The sequence below is a fragment of the Neomonachus schauinslandi genome, chromosome 5 (genome assembly GCF_002201575.2).
Source record: "Neomonachus schauinslandi chromosome 5, ASM220157v2, whole genome shotgun sequence".
NCBI lineage: Eukaryota > Metazoa > Chordata > Mammalia > Carnivora > Phocidae > Neomonachus > Neomonachus schauinslandi.
In genome coordinates, this window is record NC_058407.1 from 153,749,079 (window position 1) to 153,774,471 (window position 25,393).

Below are 25,393 nucleotides of genomic sequence, written 5' to 3' on the forward strand. Positions count from 1 at the left end.
CACGCCTTCATCTTTAGCAGTATCTGACACAAGGCTATTTCACGGTTAATACTCACTGAAAAGTAAACTTTCTTCCCCCCCGGATAGTCACATGACTCCCAAAATGCAGCTTTCAGCTCAGAAGTACCCCCAACACACACCCCTACTCTTCAAAACATTTTCAGTTTTCTCATACGAAAATTATAGTTAAGTTTTTGTTTTCTACGTAGCCCCAGCCTAAGAATATAAATTTCATGAGAGCAGAGACTTTAGTTGTGAGGACTGCCTCGGTTTCAGGATTCATCCATTTGTGTCTCCCGCCTGTTCCGGGAGTGAGAGCAGTGAGTTCATTGGACAAGACCTCTACCCTCATAGAGCTAATGATCTAGTGAGGACTTTAGCAAGCAAGAAGCAGTCACGCCCGGCTTCGAAGCCCAAGTCTCGGCAGAAAGGCAAAGAGATAGAGAGGACTCTCCTTATGCGCTGGCTGTGCGGGAGCTCGAGAGCAGACGGGAGCCGAGAGACCGCGGGCGGAACCCGGGGAAAAGGGGCTGTCTCATTGGACAATCCGGATCGGGAGAATCCAAAGTGGCAGGGGTGGGTTGTGATGGGCTGTCCTAGAATTAGAGCAGGATTACAGAGTGGATATCCGGGCCAGGACGAGAATCCAAAAAGTGGTAACATAAGTGATCTTCTGAGTATTTACTTACAAAACTTTGCGTCCGCCTATACTGCGTCTTGGAGGAATTGGACTGGCCCAACCTCCTCCAGGGAGCAGTAGAGCGCGGTCCGCATAGAGAGTCCTCTTCCCGTAGAAGGCGTGGGAAAGAGCGCGCGGGGGATGCTGGGAAACTCCTCTCGTCAGCCACCATCTTGCTTTCCTTTAAGCCGGCCGCGACCGTGCGTTAGAGCAATCTTGAGCCATGAAGCTGCTAAACAGAGCCGGGTCCTTCTCGGTGAGCACAGCCGCTGGGCATGGGGAAAGGTTGGGGAGCAGTTTGTCAGCAAGGTGATACGGACCGGAGGTGCTTGGTTTGGAGCTCCGGGGCCTTGGGCTTCCGTCTGCCCTTCAGCCGAACTCTGCGGGCCAAGTGGTCTGCAAGGTGGGTGGGTCGGGCATTGGAGGCCCAGCTCGTGCTACGCGCAGAAGAGACCTAACTCCGGAGAACCTGAAGAGAAAAGGCAAAGGGCTTGAGAGCGGAGGTGACGCGACTCGGTGGAGAGACCTCTGAAGGTCACTGCTGCATTTGCGTGCCCGAGGAGGAAACCGCAAGTCCTGGGGGGCAAGGGGCCGGCGTAGACCTAGCCCTCCACCCTCACCGTCAGCTCTGGCCTCTGCTTCTTAGTGTGTCACGGAGCATCAGTTTCCCCAACGGTTAAGTGGGCTTATGAGTAAAATCTTAAGAAACGAGCTAATGCCTGCATAGTGCTTATCACTGTTCTAGAACTTATTATGGTGCCCTGGCAGGATGCCGTGTTTTTCTTCATGTCTTGTTAGAGAATTCTAGGAGCGGCTCTTGGTCAGTCCTCGGGAGCTGCTTAAGACTCCTCCTTCAAGCCCAAGCGAAACACAGCTGTCACTTAGGGAAAACTCCTCAAATGTCCGTGTGCTACCACTACGGAGTGGTAGTTATCAAGAGGGGAGGTGAGGAGCACTTAAAAATCTCAGCTTGGCCAGTTTTGCCCCCAGGGGATAGTTGGCAATATCTGAATACATTTTTGGTTGTAACAGCCTGTGGGGAGTGCAGCTGGCATCTAGAGTCCAGAGGTGCTGCTAAACATCCTACAGTGCACAAGCACATCCTCCCCACACACAACAAAAAATTACCTAACCCGAAATGCCAACGGTATCTGGGTTACTAGGTAACTACTAACCTGCTAGACAGAGATGCAGAAGAACAGGGAATGGAGTTTCTCTGTGCCTAATGTTTAAATAGACATACTGTGGATTATACAAATGGTTGTAATTTAAATTATAATATAGCCTAAATTACCCTTACTGCCACACCTAGACAAACTAACGATTAACAACGCTGAGAGCAGCCTAGAGTGGCAAAACACCCCCAAATCGCCTCCATTCTATCCATCCCAACTGTCTAGTAGATAAAAGAACTCAAAGGTAACGGTTGGAGAGGACCAGTGTAAACAATTGCAGTAAACTTGAAAGCAATGTTTCTGATTATATCCCTTATTTTACAAAAGAAAAAATTTATATATATCTTGTTATTAAAATTATCTAGTAATTGACAATTATGAGGATAATTCTTTGCAGCTGATTTGAATGGGACAAATTACAGACAGTATATAATCAAGTGTCACTATTTCTTGAGGTGAAAGCACCTAAATCTCCCTTGGCAATGGAACTATAGATTATTCATATTTGAACAGCTATGCTCACATATCTTAAAATTTTACTTTTTAGAATCACAAGTAGGGTTAGCTATACCACACCCAGCAAACAAAATTGATGTAAAACAAAGCTAATTGTGTTTTATAGTTAAAAAGTACTAATAGCGAGTGAAAACTAGGAACCAACTCAGTATAGGACTGATGTTGAATATTTAACAAACAGCCCTTCAGGACATCACGGAGTCGGGGCATTGCGGCCTCTGATGGGAGTCCTCAGGAAACTCCAGCAGTACGTTCATTTGATTTTGGGACAACATCTTTTCTAATAACCTCATGAGCCTTAGAATGAATTCTATAGCATCGTATATCATTTACCCAAAAAACAATAAAGTTATGCATCTGGATCAATTATCCAGCCTTTAAGAGGACCTTTTTACCTTTCCAGTGGCTGCATATAATGAACTGAGAATCTGCTGTAGCTGAAGCTATTGTTAATCTCAGGATGATATAAATGTGTATTAGTCAAAGAAATAAAGCCCTTGGTTGTGTGGTCTTACTGTAGCACCCAAGAGAGTGAAGATACTATGTGAAATATTGGTGTCTTGGAGGAATTGTCCTTGGTATACTTGGTCTTTTTTAAAGGTTACTAAAATGATTATGGAGATGAAGTCATTTCACTTGGGAGGTAGACTAGAATGAGACTGGGCAGATAAGGGAAATAGTAATGCTAATATCTAATAAAAGAGTATGGGTGTGGCAGTCCTACACTTTTTCAAAAAATTCCAAAGCAGGGGCGCCTGGGTGGCTCACATGGTTAAGCATCTGCCTTTGACTCAGGTCAAAAAAAAAAAAATTCCAAAGCATTAGAGCCAGGAAGAGCCACCTGAAGCTTTAATAAGATAGTTAACAGGGAAAAGAAAAATACAGTGGTTCTTTACATTCTAAAAAAATGAAAATGTAGGATTAGGTATTCCTTCAGGCTCTACAAATCACACATAAATACAGAGATTTAAGAGTGGTTGGGAAATAATAAGTCCACTAAATCCAACCTTGAAGATATATTATCACTGAACACCTGTTGCTTGGGCACACCAGAATACAAGACTCTTCTTGAGAGAGATGTGTGTAACCTGTCTTTTTTGTGTTTAGCGATTTTATTCCCTGAAAGTTGCTCCCAAAGTGAAAGCCACGGCCGCCCCTGCAGGAGTACCTTCACATCCTCAGGACCTTGAGGTCAGTCCCACTGAGTTACTCACTAGAACCCATACACTCCTTACTGTCTTTGGTAATAGAAAAGCATTGATCACATCTCACTTTATCTTAAATACAGTTTACCAAATTACCAAATGGCTTAGTGATTGCTTCTCTGGAGAACTATGCTCCTGCATCAAGAATTGGTTTGTTCATTAAAGCAGGCAGTAGATATGAGGACTCCAACAACTTAGGAACCTCTCATTTGCTTCGTCTTGCATCCAGTTTGGTAAGCATCTTTACTACCTCACTCTGTTCAGGAATGCTGTGGCATCTTTTTTTTTCCCCATTAAAAATAATGCATCATATTATTCGAAACACACAAAAGGATTTATGTAACATGTAGGTTATAAAGCATACAGTCAAATAAGCATCTCTGAATGTATCACTCAACATATTCGAACATTATCATTAAAATCAATATTACTTGTGTCTCCTTCCCTTCCCACCCTCTTCACCCCAGATTAACAACTATTCTAAAATGTTTGCTTTTTCTTCCCTTTTCTTTTGAAATAGTTTCAATAACAAATGTTGTTCTTCATATTAACAAAAACTATTTTATATTTATCCATATTTGTTTGTAGTTGTGGTCAATTCAGTGTTACTCTGGGATAATACTTCATTACATTCTTTTTTTTTCCCTTTTTTAAAAAATTAACATATAATTATTTGTTTCAGGGGTACAGGTCTGTGATTCATCAGTCTTACACAATTCACAGCGCTCACCATAGCACATACCCTCCCCATGTCCATCATCCAGCCACCCCATCCCTCCCACCCCCCTCCATTCCAGCAACCCTGTTTGTTTCCTGAGATTAAGAGTCTCTTATGGTTTGTCTCCTTCTCCGGTTTTGTCTTGTTTCATTTTTCCCTCCCTGTCCCTATGATCCTCTGCCTTGTTTCTCAGATTCCACTTATCAGTGAGATCATATGATAATTGTCTTTCTCTGATTGACTTATTTCGCTTAGGAATGCTATGGTATCTTGATCCTACAGAAGAGAAAAACTATTGTGTGTTTTTTGGCAAACTTCATTTTATAATTCTTAAACTAAAAAGGGATCCGCTGTTTAGGTAAAGTTCTTTTTGAATCTAATGACAATTAGACATTTAGATTGTGATATTGTGTGATTGCAAACTTAGCATTAAAAAATTACTAAAAATACAGTTCTTTTTCCAGACTACAAAAGGAGCTTCATCTTTCAAGATAACCCGTGGAATCGAAGCAGTTGGTGGCAAATTAAGGTTTGTTAAAAATAAGTAGCAGGAAATAGTGAAAACACCAGAAAATATTCGATCATAAGGGAACTTACCAACACGATTAAGGATTTGTTAATCAGGCACAAGGAGGAGAAAGCTAATGAATTTAACTACATCAAAATGTAAAACATTTTTATGCCTTAAAGTGAATATTTAAGTAACTGGCAGTAAATATTTGCCACATACATAACATGGAGAGGGTTATTTGGAAAAATAAAGAACTACAAATTAGGAGAAGACAAGCAAATAGAAAATGGATGGACAGGGTGCCTGGGTGGCTCAGTTGTTAAGAGTCTGCCTTCAGCTCAAGTCATGATCCCAGGATCCTGGGATCAAGCCCTGCATCGAGCTCCCTGCTCCTCGGGAAGCCTGCTTCTCCCTCTCCCACTCCCCCTGCTTGTGTTCCCTCTCTCGCTGTGTCTCTCTCTGTCAAATAAATAAAATCTTTAAAAAAAGAAAAAAAGAAAATGGATGGACAAAGGATAGGAACAGGCTATTCCCAGAGGAAGAAGCCAGAAACACTGATCTCTACTTGTAATCACAATGTGATGCCATTACCCATCAGATTTATATATCGTGTTGGCAGTGTTAAGGAAGAGGGAGAATCTCTTCTACAATTAGTGGAATAAATTGATAAAACTACTTAGAAAAGAATCAAGGAAAATCTAGTAATACTGAAAAGGAGTGTATCTTGGGCGCCTGGGTGGCTCAGATGGTTAAGTGTCTGCGTTCAGCTCAGGTCATGATCCCAGGGTCCTGGGATCGAGTCCCGCATCGGGCTCCCTGCTCAGCGGGGAGCCTGCTTCTCCCTCTGCCTCTCTCTCTGTCTCTTATGAATAAATAAATAAAATCTTTAAAAAAAAAAAAAGGAGTGTATCTTGCAACCTAAGTTTTTAATCCACATGCACAAAGATACTGTTTATTTTTGTAAAGACGGGAAATAATCTAAATGCCATCTTCAGGGAAATGGGATAAAGTATGATCTAGTGATGTGATGAGACTAGTGCACAGCAGTTAAGGGATTAACTAGATTATTCCAGTTAAATGTTTTGTGGAAAAATGAGATATTTTTAAGGTGTGGGGCATTTACAATTTTTTTTTAAACAATATGTAGTGCTTATAATTTTGCTTATCTCTAGAGTGGGAAGGAGGGAGTGAGGTTAGCCAAAGAAGGGTACAAAGAGATCTTCAGCTTTAATTGCCATTTTTCTTTAAAGATTTTATTTATTTATTTGAGAGAGAAAGAATGAGACAGAGAGCATGAGACGGGGGAGGGTCAGAGGGAGAAGCAGACTACCTGCTGAGCAGGGAGCCCAGTGGGGACTTGGTCCCGGAACTCCAGGATCATGACCTGAACCAAAGGCAGTTGCTTAACCAACTGAGCCACCCAGGCGTCCCTAATGCCATTTTTTTAAGTTGTGGTAAAATATACATAAAATATACTGCTTTAAGTGTACGGGTCTTTGGCGTGAATTTGGCATTAAGAAACTATCACTACCATCCCTCTCCAGAATGTTTTTATGTTCCCCAACTGAAACTCTGTAGCTATTAAACAGAAACTCCACCCCCTCACCCACCAGCCCCCTGCAGTGACCATTCTAGGTCTGTGATTTTGACTTCTCCAGGTTCCTCCTGAAAGTAGAATTACAGTATTTGTTCTTCCAAGACTGATTTATTTCACTTAGCATAATGTCTTCAAGGTGCATCCATGTGTAATATGTCAAGATTGCCTTCCTTGAAAATAGTTTCTTAAATATTTTATATTTTAGTTGGTGAATATGTGTATTTTTATACTTCAAAATAATTTTTCCAAAGGAATTGGTTGATTTAACAAAGATATAAGGAAAGCTTATTCTTCTGATTAGATAATTCACTGTAATTTATTTCTGATGCAGTGTGACTTCAACCAGGGAAAACATGGCCTACACTGTGGAATGCCTGCGGGACCACGTGTAAGTACCTGCATGTGTTGAGGACACCTGCTTTTAAAGAAACACTTAGCTGCTCAGTTCTTGTCTTTTTTAATGTGGCATTGTGACCTCTGATTTTTGTTTTGGGTTCTTACTCACAAACTGTAGAACATTGTGTTTACCACAGGCGTAAAACTTAATATTGAGAAGATTACCTTTACGTAGCATGGACATTGGTTTTAAATTTTTGACTCGACACTCTCATCTTGATGTCTTCTGTAGTGATATTCTAATGGAGTTCCTGCTCAATGTCACCACAGCACCAGAATTCCGTCGTTGGGAAGTGGCTGCCCTTCAGTCTCAGCTAAGGATTGACAAAGCTGTGGCTTTTCAGAATCCACAGGCTCGTAAGTATATTTTCAGATCCCGTTCAGTTCTTTCTAAGATACTGGGTTTTTGAGGGGCACCTGGGTAGTGCGGTTGGTTAAACATCTGCCTGCGGCTCAGGTCATGATCCCAGGGTCCTGGGATTGAGCCCCACATCGGGCTTCCTGCTTAGCGCAGAGCCTGCTTCTCCCTCTCCTTCTGCTGCTCCCCCTGCTTGTGCTCTCACTCTCTCTCTGTCAAATAAATAAAATCTTTTTTTTTTTTTTTTTAAGATACTGGGTTTTTGAGAAGATCAGTTTGTAGAGGGAAGAAATTGCCATTGAAAATTTTCTCTGCTTGGGTTTAAAACTGCCTTTTCCAAAAATTTGTCTAGTTTCTTAACTGTATTGTTCTTGTGTTTCTAAACATTCATATTGTTGACTATTTTTCATCTTTGACAGTATGTAAGTTCATTATAGAATCCCGGCTTCAGAATTTAGAATACAGTGTTTCTTCAATAGTTTGCTTGCACCAAACCCGGCAACAGTTCGTGGTTGCTGCTGGCATTACTGTTCAGCCACTTACCTTCACTGGATCTTCCCAAAGCAAGCAATTTAATTTTTTAAAAAATAAGAACTTTTTAGGTGTTCATACTTTGTGATTATATAATGTTCAATACATAATGTTGACAAGTATGACTAGCAAAACAGATTAGTAAACAAGCACCACTGACTTGGAAGTCCTGCAACTTCCGGTAGGAGCAGAAGTGTGCAGGTGGGCCCCTCGGGTCTAAACAGGTGACCAGCTGCAGGGGCCTGCATGGGATGGGCCTCACTCAGAAAGCAAGCCTGTCAAGTGTCTGGAACAAAGTGAGAGTTTGGTCTATGTTAGCTAATATTATTTCACTTTGATACTTTGTTTTACAAAGGAGTATGATCTTCCTTACTCCGGACCTCCACCAAAGAAATAGATAGAAAATTGTAGAAAAGATGACTTACCTACCAGCTGTGGCTTCTTCCCTGCTGTCAGCAATGAGGTTCCAGCCCTCATCCTTTCTGTGTGAACCGTTAACTGCCATCTCCCGGCTGCTATCTGCCCCCAAATCTGCCATCTTCATCCTTTAAAGGCTGCTTCTTATCTGTGGGATAAAGTTCAACCTCTTCAACTTAGCATATATGTTAACTTTCACAATCTGACCCCTGCCCACCTCCCTTGCCTCTTGCGCTACCTTCTTCCCCTCCCAGGCAGTTGCCCTTTGAATCCGTTGTCATGCTTCACGCCTTTGTCTGTTCTCTCTGCCTGAAATGCCACTCCCTAATCCTTCCCCTGGTAAACACCTATCCATCTTAAGACTCATTCCAGACTTTACTTCTGTTACCCCTTTCCAGTTCCCACTGCCCTTCCCTTGCGCCCCTGCTGCGCTTTTGATCTACTGCTGACATCACACCCGTCATGCTTTATTTCACCGTTTTCCCGCTCAACATTTTGAGGCCAGGCATTGTGTCTTACTCATCTCTCTATTTCCAGCACCTGACCATTCCTGGCATAGGGAGATTGCCCAAGTACTGACAAAGGCACTGACTGAAGCAGGAAAGCAGGGACAGTGCCTGTGCTCCAGTGAGGAGGACACTTGGACCCCCCGAAAGCTATTGATAGGACTTAACACTGGCACTTTCATATATCTTCTTAACCTGACAACTCCTCATTACGTAGAGAACGTACGAGTAAAATAGAGGTAAATCACTTACCCAAGGTCACATGGTGCATTGGTGGCAGAACTATAACTAGATTCAGACTTGCTGAAACCCAGGCCATTATACTCTCCAGATGATACCAGGTAGATTAAAGTTAGAGAAGTGGTCAGGCGAGCCCTGGTATGTAGAAGCTGCTCTCCTAATTTCTTACTTTTCTCAGCACATTCAGCTGGCCGACTTTTAAATTTCAAGCCCTCATAACACTTGAATGCCATAAGGTGACCAAAATTGTATATTCTAGTTGCTTTCTAGGTTCTAAAAACGTTGTCTTATTTGAATTGTTTCCACAAATGCTTCTTTACTTATTTTACAGATGTCCTTGAAAATTTGCATGCTGCAGCTTACAGAAATGCCTTGGCTAATTCCCTGTATTGTCCTGATTATAGGATTGGAAAAGTGACACCAGATGAGGTACTGATAAAAGACATTACATTCTAAAATGTGCTTGTTTTCACATTAAATTGAACATTTATCTGCCATTTCAGGTTTGTTTTTAAATTTTTTTTCTCTTCAAATTTTAAAAATTCACCTGCTGGCTTTTTTTTTTTTTTAAATCAGCTTGCCTTTTTAACTAAAATTCTATCTGAACAATTTTACAGCTTTTAACTAAATGAAGTTTTTATCATAAAAGAGACATGTTTATTTCAGAAAATCCAGAAAACAAGAAGCAAAAAAGAAAACATCTCACATACCTAAAGGCACTGAATGTTAATGCCTGGGTATATTTTCCTCTAGACCTTTTTCTGTGTGTATTTATCTTTTTTAAACAGTATTTAAGTGTTAAATTTCATAATCTTTTGACCAAAAGTCTTCCTTTAACTCCTCAGTGTGCAGGTAGGAATGAACCCATGTCACCTCCCCAGCCGTCATCAGCCTGCGTACTAGCTCATGTCCCTCCTTGAGCACACGGGCCTTACTTTGCTGGCAATACAGATTGTTACATGTCCCAGCCATATATGTAACATAAAACTTTAGGTCCAAAACGTGAAACATTGAATGTCACAGTGTATCTCCTGCAAGTGTGGGTGCCTATATATAATCTTAATTTCCTACTCCTACCACCCTGCAAAAAATTATTTATCAGAAGACATTAAAAGAAAAATTGGCAACTATCAATACTTGGCAAAGTGTATGTGACTCGGAAGTTAAGGTTTTATTCTCATTTCATTTTTGGTTAGCCACTAGAGAAAACTGAACTGTATATCCTATCCCTTTCCTCTTTTATTTCCTGGTTAGAAAACTATCCACTTACCAGTCAACAGTTTAATGCCTACCATTCATACGGCACTTTTAAAAAATTATAACTGATATCATCCAACCTAAACAGTGAAAATTTTTCATAAGACTAGCCTCTAATGAGTTTTGAAATTTTTCAGAAATCGAAATCACCCATGTGAAGATACGTTATTGAGGTAGCTAAAAGAGTATACATAGCAAAACATTTATCCACAAGGATGTCTTACTGTAGCATTGTTTATAATTATGAAAAATTAGACACAAGTTAAACATCCAACTTTAGGGGACTAGTTAAGTAACTTATTAAGTATCTGTGGAATGGAATACTATTCAACCATTTAAAAATACTGATACGGAAAAATTCCATAGCATATTGTCAAGTTAGAAAATGTAATTTATGAATAGGATGTACCATAGGGTCTCAATTTTTAGAAAATAAAGGGGGGTGTGTGTGTGTGTGTGTATCCTGGGCAGATACCAATATATTAACCATGGTTACCTCAAAGTTACTAGCATTTTTAAATGTGTCCTTAGTCTAAAGGAAATTCTAAAGAAATTGGTGCTAGAATACCTTGAGTGATGGCAGCATTCAGGAGGAAAAAAAAAAAAAGAATGATTCCGTGGTGATTCCAAAGATGTAGGCACCGTTCACTTCAGGGCACAAATTCTGGTAACTGAATTCAGTCACGTTACCGTTGCCTAATGATTCTCAACATTATGACCCATTCCCAAGGAACCATTTTTAGCCAATTTTTTCTAGCCTGACTCAAAATGAATTTTTAATATTACAGATACACGGTCTGTTTATATACATGTATATATATTTGTGTTTTATACATAAAAGAAGTAAATGTTTTTCTTGCCCCCAAGAGTCAATTTTCACTCCCTTGGGAGCAACAGTGCTCCTGTTGAGAATAGGTTTTAGCCCTACTGTAGAATGTTAATAATACTTTCTTACGATGTGTATAAAGACGAAATCTGATGCGCATCTGCTAAAATCACATAATAAAAATCATAAGCTTAGTCTCATTTTTTTCAAATTCAAGCCAGTGTTGGGGCGCCTGGGTGGCTCAGTTGGTTAAGCATCTGCCTTCGGCTCAGGTCATGATCCCAGCGTTCTGGGATCGAACCCCACGTCGGGCTCCCTGCTCAGCGGGGAGTCTGCTTCTCCCTCTCCTCCCTGCCTGTACTCTCTCACTGTCTCTCCTCTCTCTCTCTCAAATGAATAAGTAAAATCTTTAAAAGAAAAAAAAAATTCAAGCCAGTGTATGCTCTCATTTTTTTCAGGCCGTTTTTTAGTTCCTTTTTTTCAATACAGCTTTATTGAGTTATAATTCACATGTCATACAGTTCACCTACTTAAAGTGTACAGTTCCGGGGCACCTTGGTGGCTCAGTCAGTTAAGTGTCCGACTCTTGGTTTCAGCTCAGGTCATGATCTCGGGGTTATAAGATTGGGCCCCATGTCAGACTCCACACTGGGCATGGAGCCTGCTTGAAATTCTCTCTCTCCCTCCCCCCACTCATTGGCATGCTCTCACTCTCTCTCAAATAAATAAATAAAATCTTAAAAAAAAAATAAAGTGCACAGTTCAGTAGTTTTCACTATATTCACAGTCATGTAACCATTACCACGTTAAGTTCTAGTTCTTTTAATCAATAGCTTAAAAAATAAAAGCAATATAATTCAGCACTATGTAGTCTGTAGTTTACTACGGCAGCTTTTAAGCCTGAGTATTTATTTTCTGTTGACCTGCAGTTTTAATTTTTTACGGCTTTTTGTATTTATACCAGTATAACCTCATAAATGTTCTTAACTTCCTCAGTTGCATTACTTTGTTCAGAACCATTTCACAAGTGCAAGAATGGCTTTGATTGGACTCGGTAAGTTGGGAATTGCTTTCATGTCAGTCTGTTTCTTTAAGAGTAGTCTTTTTAAGTTGTAATCATAAGAGCACAGGATTGAACCAAATTTGATAACTCCGTCCTCTGTTGATGTCAGACAAGCATTGTGTGACAGGATTTTAATTGGTAGGTTGTCTGGTTTTAGTAAGCAGAATCCAGCATTTAACTATGTAAACTACTGGCTTTGAGTTTATTACAGTATTTGAAAAATTATGATAAAGGGCAAATTTCTCTAAGCAAAATGCTTTTACAAGTTTTTTGTTTTAAAGAAGTATAGTTTAATTGAAAATAGGTAAAGGGAGTGAACAACCAATTCATGGGGGAAATGTGTGTTTTTATGTGTGTGTAGCCAATTATGGTAAAAGATAGCCTTGCCTAATAGTTAAAATTTTAACCCATGAGATTGGCAAAAACTAAAAGATTGACACTGCCCAGTATTAACCAGGGTATGGAGAAATTAAGCACTCTCAAAAATTGTTGGTGAGATATAAACTGGTATATTTTTGGAGGTCTGTTTAAATATATTAAAATTTTAAATATTGATACATTAAACCCAGCTATTTTGTTTTTAAGGATTTATCATACAGAAACAGTTGGTCAAGTTTACAAAATAGTTGCACAAAGATGATATTTGTGATACTGTTTTTTGGTTCATTTGTTTTGTAAATAACAGCATCATTGAGGTATAATTCAAATACCATAAAATCCACCTTTTTAAAGTATACAGTTCCATGAGTTTTATTATATTCAGAAGGTGCTATAACTTACCACTATCTAATTTCAGAACATTTTTATCATCCCCCCAAAAACCCTGTGTTCATTATAGCCACTCCTTATTCCACCACTCATCTCTTTCCTGTCTCTCTACAGAGTTGACTCTCTGGACATTTCATAGAAGTGGAATCAATCCTACGATATGTGGCCTTTTATAGCTGACTTCTTTCACTTCACATAATGTTTTCAGAGTCCGTCCATATTGTAGCATGTGCCAATGTTCCATTCCCTTTTCTGGCTAAAATACTCCGTTACCACTCTTTGTTCATCTGTTCGTCACTATGGCATTTGAGTTGTTTTCAACTTTGGGCTATTGTAAATAAAAACAGTCGTGTGTAAGTTTTAGTTAGAACCACCTGTTTTTCATTCTTTGGGGTATATTATTAGAAGTAAAATCGCCAGGACCTGTGGTAACTGTTGAACCATTTGTGGAACTGCCAGACTGTTGTCCGTGGCAGTTGAAGTGTTGACATCCCTCCCGGCCCCGACGGCACACAAGGGTTCCAGTATTTCCACTTTGTCACCAGCATTTACTACTATCTGTCTTTTCGATGGTGGCCATCCTAGTGTCTGTGAAATGGTATCTCATTCCATCTGTGTCTCCCTAATAACTCATCTTTTGTGCTTTTTGGGCATTTATATATCTTCTTTGGAGAAATGTCTATTCAAGTTCTTTGCCCATTTTTGAATTGGGTTGGGGTTTTTTTTATTATTTTTGAGTTGTAAGAGTTTTTTATACATTTTGGATACTAAATCCTTATCAGATGTATCATTTGCAAACATTTTTTCCCATTCTGTGGATCCATTTTACTCTCTTGAAGGTGTTCTTTACTCAGCCATCAAAAAGAATGAGATCTTGCCATTTGCAGCAATGTGGGTGGAACTCGAGTGTATTATGCTAAGTGAAATAAGTCAGTCAGAGAAAGACAGTTATCAGATGATTTCACTCATAGGTGGAATTTAAGAAACAAAACAGATGAACGTAGGGAAAAGGAAGGAAAACTAAAGACTAAATCAGAGAGGGAGACAAACCATAAGAGACTCTTTAACTGTAGGAAACAAACTTGAGGGTTACTGGAGGGGAAGTGGGTAGGGGGGTGGGGTAAGTGGGTGATGGGCATTAAGGAGGGCACATGATATAATGAGCACTGGGTGTTACATGCAACTAATGAATCACTAAACTCTACCTCTGAAACTAATAATATGCTGTATGTTAATTAATTGATTTTAAAATTTTTTAAAAAGTGTTATTTGCACAATGCAGTGATGTTTTAATAGCCAATGATTAATCAGGAAACATGCTAATGTCAATCAAGAAGGGACTGATTAAATGATAGTACATTCATATAATGGAATTCTTTATAGCCATTAAATGGTTGCCGTAGACCACTCACCTAGATAAAAATTACAAAAGACAAGTTAGAAACAATATGAATAGAGGGGCGCCTGGGTGGCTCAGTCGTTAAGCGTCTGCCTTCGGCTCAGGTCATGATCCCGGGGTCCTGGGATCGAGTCCCGCATCAGGTTCCCTGCTCAGTGGGAAGCCTGCTTCTCCCTCTCCCACTCCCGCTGCTTGTGTTCCCTCTCTCGCTGTGTCTCTCTCTGTCAAATAAATAAAATCTTTAAAAAAAAAAAAAAAAAGAAACAATATGAATAGAATAACACCATTTTAAAAATAAAAGAAAATGAGGATAATATTAATACAAGTATAGAAAAAAGTTCTAGATGAATATGTATTAGTAAACTATAAGTGGAATCTCTGGGAAAGTAGCATTGTGGGGGGTGGACTCATTTTCTTTACTGTTTATTTCTGTAATAATTTGTATAATCATATACTATTTTTAAAACAGTAGATGTTTTGCAATTGTATTTTAAAAATTATGGTTCTAGCTTGGTTTTGTTTCTATTGAAATAGGTGTGAGTCACCCTGTTCTAAAGCAAGTTGCAGAACAGTTTCTCAACATGAGGGGTGGGCTTGGTTTACCTGGTGCAAAGGCCAAATATCGTGGAGGTAAGCATTTTGTTCTGTTAGGGCTGATTTATCAGAAGGACGTTCCCCATCAGAATAGTGTATTGGAGTAGGATAGGCCTGATTACTTACCACCAAACAGACTCAGTGTGGAAGGAAGGGATTAGATTGCTTGGGTGTTGTGTATTAAACATGTTTTGTGTGTGTGTGTGTGTGTGTGTGTGTGTGTGTTTGTGTGTTGTGGGGAGAGCAGGATGGTATGCTGGGAGAACCAGGCCACAGAAAACCTTAATCTTAGTGGGTTAATACTGTGTCGTAGAGAACGTAGAAGAATAAAGCTAGTGGTGACCAAACCCCTTTCCTCCTCGCTCTCTCCTTACATGGCACCAGGTGAAATCCGAGAGCAGAATGGAGACAGTCTCGTTCATGCTGCTCTTGTAGCTGAAAGTGCTGCTACAGGAGGTACAGAAGCAAATGCATTTAGTGTTCTCCAGTATGTCCTGGGTGCTGGACCACATGTCAAGAGGGGCAGCAATCCCACCAGCTCTCTGTACCAGGCTGTTGCCAAGGGAGTTCACCAGCCATTTGATGTGAGTCTGAATAGTCAACATCTCTCCTTTTGTTTGTAAAGGCTCAGTGTGTATGATGTAGTCCTGTTAATCTGCTCTTAAAATTTAAGGTGAACACAAAGCAAATCTTTGAAAAATTGAAGAGATAGCCAGGCTTGAGTTTAGTTCCTTAGGGCCTATCAGAAACGTCCTTTCTTTTCAGTTATATAATATAGAAAGAAGGAAATGCTTAAAAAATCAGAAATTCATCTTTCAGGGCCCTTCAGAATAAAGTTTTAGATATTAAACATTTTCCTAGATTCTAATTAGTCTTTTTTTCTAGATTTTCTTCTGTCCTCTCGTGTTCATTTCGTGAATTTCACTGCTCTTCCTGTTTTCCAACCAAACGTACAGCATGTACACTGAGAAACTGTTTACACACCCATCCCTCCAGTTTGAGATTTAAGTTAAAAAAGAAAAATGAAGGGCGCCTCAATCGATTAAGCGTCTGCCTTAGGCTCATAACCAGAGTCCTGGGATCGAGTCCCACATCAGGCTAGCCTGTTTCTCCCTCTCCCGCTCCCCCTGCTTGTGGGAGAGGGAGAGGCAGGCTTCCCACTGAGCAGGGAGCCCGATGTAGGGCTCGCTCCCAGGACCCCGAGATCATGACCTGAGCCGAAGGCAGTCGCTCAACCGACTGAGCCACCCAGGTGCCCCTAAATAAATAAAATCTTAAAAAAAAAAAAGAAAGAAATTCCTCCTTCAGCATTTGGCCAGAAATTTGAGGTATGAACAGGATAGTCTCAAAATTGTAATTAAACTTCAAATCATTAAAGAACATTTCTTCTTATGCTTTATATGGGCCAAGCCAGTGGTTCTCAAATTTTAACATGCATAAGAATCACATGGAATTATTTTTTTTAATGCGGCTTTCCAGATTGCATCTACAGGGATCTGAGTGAGTAAATCTGTTACCTGAACTTGAAAGTCGGTATTTTTAATAACAGCTCAGGTGGTCTTTTTGTAAATCACCCACATAAACACTGGGAAACAGGACACTGACATTCGTGTTCCCCTTAGGGAGCTTAACACTCTGCCCAGACTGCAGACAGCAATACCCCCGTTATCCTGAGACTGAACTTGCAGCTACCTTGGGTATCTGAATAACGTCCACTAAGCAGACATTTTTCCCGAACCCTTTGACTTTAGTGTATAGGAGAAGTGTAAGTGAATTGGCCAAAAAGAAGTCACCAGCACTAGCGGAGGGAAGACAGCAGGTTTGTGTGACGCCAAAGCCCACAGTCTGTACCACCACTCAGCCATACGGCAGCTGTGATCAGTGAACAGTGATGATACTGTTCACAAATTAGTGTTTACAGTAACCTTTACTCATCAAAGGTTAGAAAATACCCAGCAAAAAGTAAAGCAAGCAGTCTGTTTTAGGGAGATTTAAGTGAAAAAAGTTAAAACCATTATGGTTTTGAAAGAAGTAACCTGTGTCCAAAACACTGCAGTCCTTGATAGAACTGGTTACATGAAATATTAATTCATCTCTTTTGCTTGTATCGTGAAGGTCCCCAAGTTTTTGTCTATTTGGGAAATTGTGCCCTGTTTTCCCTGGTAAAATGACATACGGTAAAATTTCATTATATTTCAGGTTTCCACTTTTAACGCCTGTTACTCGGATTCTGGACTCTTCGGGATTTACACCATCTCACAGGCTGCCGCAGCTGGAGATGTAAGTTGCAAACTCACCAATTCTCACAAGTGTTTTTCCTCCATTAACATGTTTTTAGTAAAAAATAGGGAGTGTTTGAAGGCCATGACTTATCAGAGCTCTGTATAGTGTGATACCATTACCATGTGTCTGCTGTACAAGGAATTTAAAAATGTATACTCATGCTTCCAGGAAAGAGGGAAGAAGTGTCTCCTTGGTATTTTGGTTCTGTTTGGACAGGTGGCATTGAGTTGTCTCTCTGGGACATCTAAATTGAGAACTCAGGTGATGTCAAGGCCAACGTGGATCTTTCAGAGTCCTCAGCACAGAGATTGTGTTGAAGTCAGGGTTGTATGTGAAAGGCTGTAGGAGGAGAAAACTGAAGCCCGAGCTCTGGGGAGTGCCGCCAAGTGACTAAGGAAAATGGCCCAGAAAACAAGAAGAGAAACTGGTATTTTTAAGAGGCCAGGAAAGAGAGAATGGTTAACACCATTTTGATCCACTCCGGATTACCATCCATTTAGTTACCGGAGAGCCTTGGTAGTTATAGCAAACCAGGACATCACTGGTAACATCAGTTTTCACCAGAGTATTGGTAGTGAGCTAAAATTTATAGTGTTAAGGAATGAATGAGAAGAACGAAATGTGAGGTTGGTATAGGCAGGTGGAGCTCAGACTTGCTGGGGAGGTGGGTGATAGTTTTAGGAGAGTTTACACTGAGAGATTAAGTTGGGAGAGAATTCATACTGAAGGGAAAGAAAGATTGGAACAGATATAGGATATTATAAATGGATCAGGTCTGAAAAATCGTGAGCAGGTGGGATGCAGAGTACAAGTGGACATTTTAGCCTTGGACACAAAGGCTGCTGTGGGAAAGATGCGGATACAGTACATCCCCAGTCAGGGAGGAAGGAGGCTGTCCTGTCTTGAGAGTAAGAGAAGGTAGGAGAGTTGAAAGAAAATAATGAAATTTGGGACAAATGAAGGGCTAGATACACACAGAAGGGGCATTGACAGCCATGTAGGTGTCTCCTGGAGGTGAGAGACCACAAATTCATACGACAGTCACATACAACACTTCCTACACGTACTGTCACGTATTACAATCACTTCATAGTTTTTTTTTTTCAGTAGTATTTTTTTTTTTAAGCAGTAGGGATTTTTTTTTTTAAAGATTTTATTTATTTATTTGAGAGAGAGAATGAGATAGAGAGAGCATTAGAGGAGGGAGGGTCAGAGGGAGAAGCAGACTCCCTGCCGAGCAGGGAGCCCAATGCGGGACTCGATCCCGGGACTCCAGGATCATGACCTGAGCTGAAGGCAGTCGCTTAACCAACTGAGCCACCCAGGCACCCCTTCGGTAGTATTTCTAATGGAGTAATGAAAGGGGCAGGTCGTAGGTTCCATCCAAGGTTAGAAGCCTACGAAGTGGGCAAGTCAGAAGTATGGGCAGATGGCAAGGGAGTGGGACACACTGACGAGAGTGACTGAAGGAGTGATTCGCGGATCTTGGCCAGACAGAGAAGTGAAGCCAAGGGACTTGATGGATTGAAAGTAGACAAATCAAGGAACTAAAGATCTTGATAAAGTGGAACAAGGATAGTGTGATTAAAGACTTAGGCCAGGGGTCTTGGAATTGATGATTTCACAGAAAGGGCAAATTTAGGTTATATCCAAGTCGGCTGTGGCTGTTGAAATGGTAGCTAAAATGCAGGGGAAATGAAGGTCCTAGAATGGTGATTAGGGTTAGATCAGTGACCCAGGATGGTGCCAAGGTTGGGATGGAGAAAATCATGGACCGGGTTTATGAACTTATTTATCCAACACGTATTTCCCAAACACCCACCCACATCACTGGAATGTGATTCCTGCTTGACCCCGGCATCCCAGGCATGGACAAGCTTTACAGATCGGCTGTGTGTGAATTACTACTTTCTTCTTAATGAATAGTGTAAGGGATAGCAGTTATTAATTGCATGATGCTTTGGGGAAATTTAGAGGTATTTATTCTTTACAGGCAATTAGAAATCCCTGTTTGCTTTTCCTAAACCAGCCTGGCATTCTCTGTGCTCTGCCACTTATTTTTCTAAAAAGCCTGGCTACAGGCAACCTTCTTGGATCCCCTCCCTCTTCGGGAGCTTTGTACTATCACTCGATAATAAACTTTGCTATCGCTCAATAAACCTTGGTTTGCTGCCCATCATAAATACGTAAATAGATTAGATAGCTTGGCTACTTGGACACTACAGATTGTACAAACAGCTGCTTTCTGGAACACTGGAAGAATAAGGAGCGCATAGTGGCAAGAGTTCCAAATGGACACTGTGCTTTTCTCTGGAACCGACCTTCCATCTTGTGTGTTTGCCTCAGTAGAGGAGCATTTGATTGCTTCAGGAGACTCTGGCACTGATCAGAAATGACCAGCTGTCTCTTGTTTGTCCTAGGTTATCAAGGCTGCCTATAACCAAGTGAAAACAATTGCTCAAGGAAACCTTTCCAATGCAGATGTCCAAGCTGCCAAGTAAGTTACAGTATTAACTGTGTGTTTTGTGTTTCAACTATTTGAAAGTTGTATTTTTTGTTGTAACATACACCCAAAAGGATTGAAAGGTACAGGGGCGCCTGGGTGGCTCAGTCCTTAAGCGTCTGCCTTCGGCTGAGGTCCCAGAGTCCTGGGATCGAGTCCCACATCGGGCTCCCTGCTCGGGGAAGCCTGCTTCTCCCTCTCCTACTCCCCCTGCTTGTGTTCCTGCTCTATCTCTCTGTCAAATAAATAAATTTTAAAAATCTTTAAAAAAAAAAAACAAACACACCATATTATAACATTTTTAAAAAAAAGGATTGAAAGGTACAGAAAAGTATTTAAAAGGAAAGGGAAACACATTGTTAATATCTTGCTTATTTTCTTGACCATTTTATGCATTTTAAACATTTATTAACTATTATATATACTTATATCCTATTTAATAGCATGTTTATTGTAGAAATTTGAAAATAAGAAACACACAAAAAAAGTAAAAAATTATCTCTCATTCCTTACCAGTGATTCCTCTTTTTTTAACATTATAATGATGTTTCCGTTTATTCAGATTACTAAAAATGTGTTATAAATAGTATTAACTGGTGTATCAAAATACACTTGTTGGACATTTCCTACAGTTGGAAATTATAAACTATAAAAGCTATCTTCGGTCTTAAAACATTTTTGTATTTCATATTACCTTCTTGGTATAGATTCCCAACTGAGTCAGGAGTTATAATAAATATCACAGAAGTCTGTTCAAATATATGTTTATATTTTTATTTTTATATTTCGAAGTCCCAATGTAAAAAGGTTGTACCAGTTTAGAATCACAGCACCAGTATATGAGAGTGCCTGTTCTGCCATAACCATTGGCCATTTCTTTTTTTCACCTCTTTACTGATGTGATAGACCAAAAAAAGATACACTAGTTGCCCCCCCCCCCCCCCCCCCCGCCTTATCCATGGTTACCTGCAGTCAGCCATGGTCTGAAAGCAGATGATCTTCCTCCTGACTTACTGTCGAAGGTCATCAGTAGCTGAACACTATGTCACAGCACGACTGCGTCACTCACCTCACTTCATCTCATCATGTAGGCATTTGATCATCTCACATCATCACAAGAAAGGTGAGTATAGGACACTAAGTTATTTTTAAATGACAGAGACCATATTCACATAACTTTTATTACAGCATATTGTTACAATTGTTCTATTTTATTAGTAGTTATTGTTAATATCTCACTGTACCTAATTTATAAATTAACTATAGGTATGTTAGGAAAAACATAGTATATATAGGGTTTGGTACTAACCATGGCTTCAGGCATCCACTGGGGGTCTTGGAAGGTATCCCCCATGGATAAAGGGGGACCACTGTATCTGATTAAAAGATTGAAGTACTTTTCTCCTATTTGGCGATTTTTTAAATTCCCACTGTTTTCACTGGGAGTGCCAGCAACACCTCTCACTCAGTAGTTTGGAGAGTCTAACAAAAGAGACACACTTCGGACCGAGCTGGAAATCAGCTTGCATTTTCATACAGCAGTTTAAAACACTGAAATTTGACTCCATCCATTCAGGACAGTTCAAAATGTGAATCGTGAAACTCAACACTGTCTTCCTAATCGTTTAGTATTGCCCACAGAGGAAGTATGACGGGGCAAATTATGACTCAGAAGGGAACAGCTTCCTGGTCATTTCAGATTGTTCCCATTAGCATTATTACTTTTGTTACACTGAACACACTAAAAATTGCCTCTCTTAAATAAGTACAGTACGTTTATTAAATATTATGTACATGGAACCAAGGATTGGTTAATAGGATGCAGTTCTACATGATTGCACCACAAACAAAACATGATGAGAATAAATTGAAACACTGGATTTACTTAAGAAAAATTGGTTTCAAATCTAATTTATTTAAGAAAATATATTTTCTTAAGCGTAGCACAGTTTTTATAAGGTATGGCAACATGTAGAAAATGGAATTTCAGTTATTAATATCAAGATATGTTTGTTTTCTGCCATTTTGATGGAGTTGATACTTTTTCTTGTAAGATTCTTATTAGTCTTCCTGTAGTGAAAGAAAGAAAGCACGGTGTCATTGCTGAAGGGACAAACTAATAATCTCTTGGTAAAGTTTATTGTAGGTAAAAAAAAGTTTTTTAAGTTTTTATTTAAATTCCAGTTAGTTAACATACAGTGTAATATTAGTTTCAGGAGTACAATATAGTGAGTCAACCCTTCCATATATCACCCTGTGCTCATCACAGCAAGTGCCCTCCTTAATCCCCATCACCTGTTTCACCCATCCCCCCACCCACCTCCCCTCTGGTAACCATCCGTTTGTTGCCTAGAGTGAAGAGGTAAAATCTGTAAACTCTTTGGGGCCCCTGAGTGGCTCAGTCAGTTAAGTGTCCAACTCTTGGTTTCGGCTCAGGTCATGATCTCAGGGTCGTGAGATCAAGCCTGCATTGGGCTCCGTGCTGGGTTGTAGGGCCTGCTTGAGACTCCCTCTCTCCTTCTTCTGCCCCCCCCCCCCTCTTGGGGGGGGGGGGGGGAAAGGTAAATTTTTTTTTTTAATTAAACTGACAGTGTGGTAAAATTGCTGCATTAAATTGTGATTATGTGTAAATGGAACTCTTGCTACAGAGTGCCAAACAAGGATAGTTTGAGAGTTAAATTATTCAGGAGAGAATTATGAATTGGATTTTTATTTCAAATTCATGCTTTGTGCCCATATTTAAGCTGCACAGACTGTAAGACCTCTTCTGTCCTGGGAGCCTGGGTGGCTCAGTTAAGTGTCTCTTCAGCTCGGGTCATGCTCCCAGGGTCCTGGGATCGAGTCCCGTATCGGGCTCCCTGCTCAGCGGGGAGCCTGCTTCTCCCTCTGTCTGCCTTCCCCCTGCTTGTGCACCCTCTCTCTCTCTCTCTGACAAATAAATAAATAAGTAAATCTTTAAAAAAAAAAAAAGACCTCTACTGTCCTTCCCCACCTGTCTTCTCAGTCACTCCCCACCCTCATTGAGACCAAGCTCCTTGTAGAAATGGGCCTGGGGGGTTGCTGGTAGATAGAGAATCAGCACACAATATTCCACTAAGTGGACAGTGCCTGAAATGCCTAAAATCATCACCAGAAAAGTATTTGGAGGAAGAGTTACTTCACTAATCAGAACTTCACATTAAAATAGTCTTAAGTTCTAGTCTAAAATCAGAAGGCAGTCTGTTGGGTTTCCAGTATAATCTCATATTGACAGCTTTCTAAATAATCACATAATCACATAATTGATGAACTGAAGACAGAATGGAGGCCTTTAGCCCTGTAAGATTTCCAAAACTGTTCATTTGTGTATTTACCAAAACATGTTTGTGTTTGAAAACATACTTTATTTAGTTTGAGAACATACTTTCAAATTGCCTTGCTCTTATAAAACTGGCTTCTGCCTTAGTTACATACCTTTTACTGGACAGGAACAAGCTGAAAGCTGGCTACCTAATGTCAGTGGAGTCTTCTGAGGGGTTCCTGGATGAAGTCGGGTCCCAGGCGCTGGGTGCAGGATCGTACACACCGCCAGCCACCGTCCTTCAGCAGATAGACTCCGTTGCTGATGCCGATGTTGTAAACGTGAGTGAATGAAAACTTCTGATTTTACATCAAATAATTTGACCTTAATGATCCAGTCTCAGAAGGAATGCACAAGCTCCCTTGGGCTGTATACGTCCCAATCCTGCGGTTTGGTCGCTGTCTGCCTGATGCGGAGGCAGGAGGGCTCCTTCCCTTCGAGTCTGCAGATGGCTTCCTGGTCAGCTCCGTGTGTGTGTCTTCCTCATTCAGCTAAAGTCCCAGTAGATCAAACCATTTAAAATTCTGAGAGGTGATTTTCATGTGATTCTCCTCCCAAGAAATAAACTCTGTCATGCCAGTCCTGCACGGGATATCCATTCATCTCAGCCCAAGACATTCCTCCTGCTATTGCTATTTTTTTTTTCACATATATTGTGAGATTCAGCTGTTTTGAGGGCAAGGACGACGTCTTACACCTTTTTGTATTCCCTATTGTACCTAACAAATACATGAACTACAGAATAAATCCAAAATCAGTGGGTTTTCCCAGTTCTTTCTATATTAAAAATGTCGACTCCTCTTGCATCATAGAGGTCTCGGCTGTCTTCTCAACAACAGCTCTACCTTATGTAGGGACAGTGGGGTTAGAAAAAAGAAACAGGTTATTTTATTTTAAAGCAGTAACCTTGACTTGATTTCAGTTGGCCCCTAAGTTCATCATTTTCATACTCTTCCAGATGGCTCTCCTCCTCTTGTATACGACCGTTACGTGAGTCCCGGCCCCAGCTGCCTCTAGCACTGTGTCCCCATGAAAAAGCTGGCTTCAGAGAACATGGGGGCTGCTACTCGTGGCAGTACACCTAAACGACCAGCCTCTGGTCTTCAAATAGTGGCATGAAGAACACAGCGAGAGAAAGTGTGACTTTTAACAGTTGGGGTATTTTTATTGACTCAGACTATTTGCCGTTATAAAACAGAAACCGCAAAGTACTGCCTGGCCTGAGGCCGCCTCTGCCCTATTTTGCAATGTCGGTGAGGTTTTCCCTATCCCCCTTTTTAACAGCTACCCTCAAATCTGGAGCACCACACTTGCTCTGTCACATGTAGGAGTGAACATTCAAAGGAACACCTGAGCTTACTTTCTTACAGCGTCACAAATGAAAATAATGCTCAGTGCTCTCCTGTAGTTAATTTCACAAGAGCTTCTTAGTATACAGGGTTGCTGGCTCAGGATGCCCTGTCCCATACGCTCTTGAAACAACAGAGTAAATAAGTTTGTCTGCTGGATAATACATTCTCTTATCTCTGTTAATTTTTTTCTTTTTTTGTTTGTTTACTTAAAGGCTGCAAAGAAGTTTGTTTCTGGCCGGAAGTCAATGGCAGCAAGTGGAAATCTGAGCCATACGCCTTTTGTTGATGAGTTGTAATACTGAAACACATCCTGCAGGGAAGAGCTGAACATGTTCTCAACCCAGAGCGGCAAACCCATGAAAGTCAAATATCTCTAATATAACATTCATCTCTTTTTTTTTCAATGAGGTGAAGTGTTTTAACACGTAAATACAGGTAATTATCCCCAGCTGACTGAAAGTAAATAAAACATTCTGTTTAAATGTTTTTCTTGCATCTTTGCAATTGGTTAATCAAGTATTTATTATATGCTGAGGTCTTTTAGATGCTGTAAAGGAGAACAGGAATACAATAATAGAGTCCAGAAGCATCAGAAACTATTAAGATAATTATTGATGGCTTTTAAAGATAAAACCAGTTTAAAAATCTGTCCTTTTGAGTCAGAATAATTCAGTAGTCTGGGTTTTACCCCCTTTTCTGTCTTTCTTGCAATAGAGTTATTTCTGAAAAATTTAAATTCCCTATTAGTCATATCCTGTATTCCCACTGCCTCATTTTATGTCAGATTTATCTTCACTGTATGACAGTTTTGTCTTTTTCCTCATCTCCCTCACCCTCGTCTGTTTTCTGTTCTGTTTCTTAGGGCTGAAAAGGGGGAAAAAATGTTACATGTGAACAACCAGCCAGAAAAATATGTCTCTTATTTATTTTAAGTAGGGCATCTGAAATTTGCAAAACAAGAGAAACTAAGTAAATAAAAATGTGGTACTTACCTTAAAAAGTGAAATTCTCTCTATGTTCATACATTCTGATCCTGGGTTCCTCCACTGCATTTTGTAAAAGATGAGACATTCTTGTCAGAAGGGAGTGTGATGTGACTGATGTTGCTTTTTTGAGAATAAGGTGGTGGGGCCTGTCCGGCCCCAGGGAAGTGTTCAGA

At 40.3% G+C, this 25,393-nt stretch overlaps 1 protein-coding gene across 1 annotated transcript; it reads left to right on the forward strand.

Moving 5' to 3' along the window:
* The first annotated feature begins 789 nt into the window (after nt 1-789).
* LOC110577487 (cytochrome b-c1 complex subunit 2, mitochondrial) lies at nt 790-24,768 on the forward strand. Its single transcript, XM_021686817.1, has 14 exons — nt 790-935; nt 3,478-3,561; nt 3,659-3,808; nt 4,758-4,822; nt 6,733-6,789; nt 7,030-7,154; nt 9,181-9,278; nt 11,929-11,986; nt 14,697-14,792; nt 15,141-15,340; nt 16,956-17,036; nt 19,460-19,536; nt 23,010-23,163; nt 24,447-24,768. Exons 1-14 carry the CDS (start codon nt 903-905, stop codon nt 24,528-24,530), a joined length of 1,362 nt encoding a protein of 453 aa, XP_021542492.1. The 5' UTR covers nt 790-902; the 3' UTR covers nt 24,531-24,768.
* Nucleotides 24,769-25,393: the final 625 nt, after the last annotated feature.

Excerpts from the sequence above, each read along its gene's own strand:
- LOC110577487 (XM_021686817.1), top strand. The coding sequence starts at position 903 with ATGAAGCTGCTAAACAGAGCCGGGTCCTTCTCG. Across the intron at positions 14,793-15,140 it reads AAAGGCCAAATATCGTGGAG|GTGAAATCCGAGAGCAGAAT; the intron begins GTAAGCATTTTG and ends ACATGGCACCAG. Across the intron at positions 19,537-23,009 it reads GCAGATGTCCAAGCTGCCAA|GAACAAGCTGAAAGCTGGCT; the intron begins GTAAGTTACAGT and ends TTTACTGGACAG.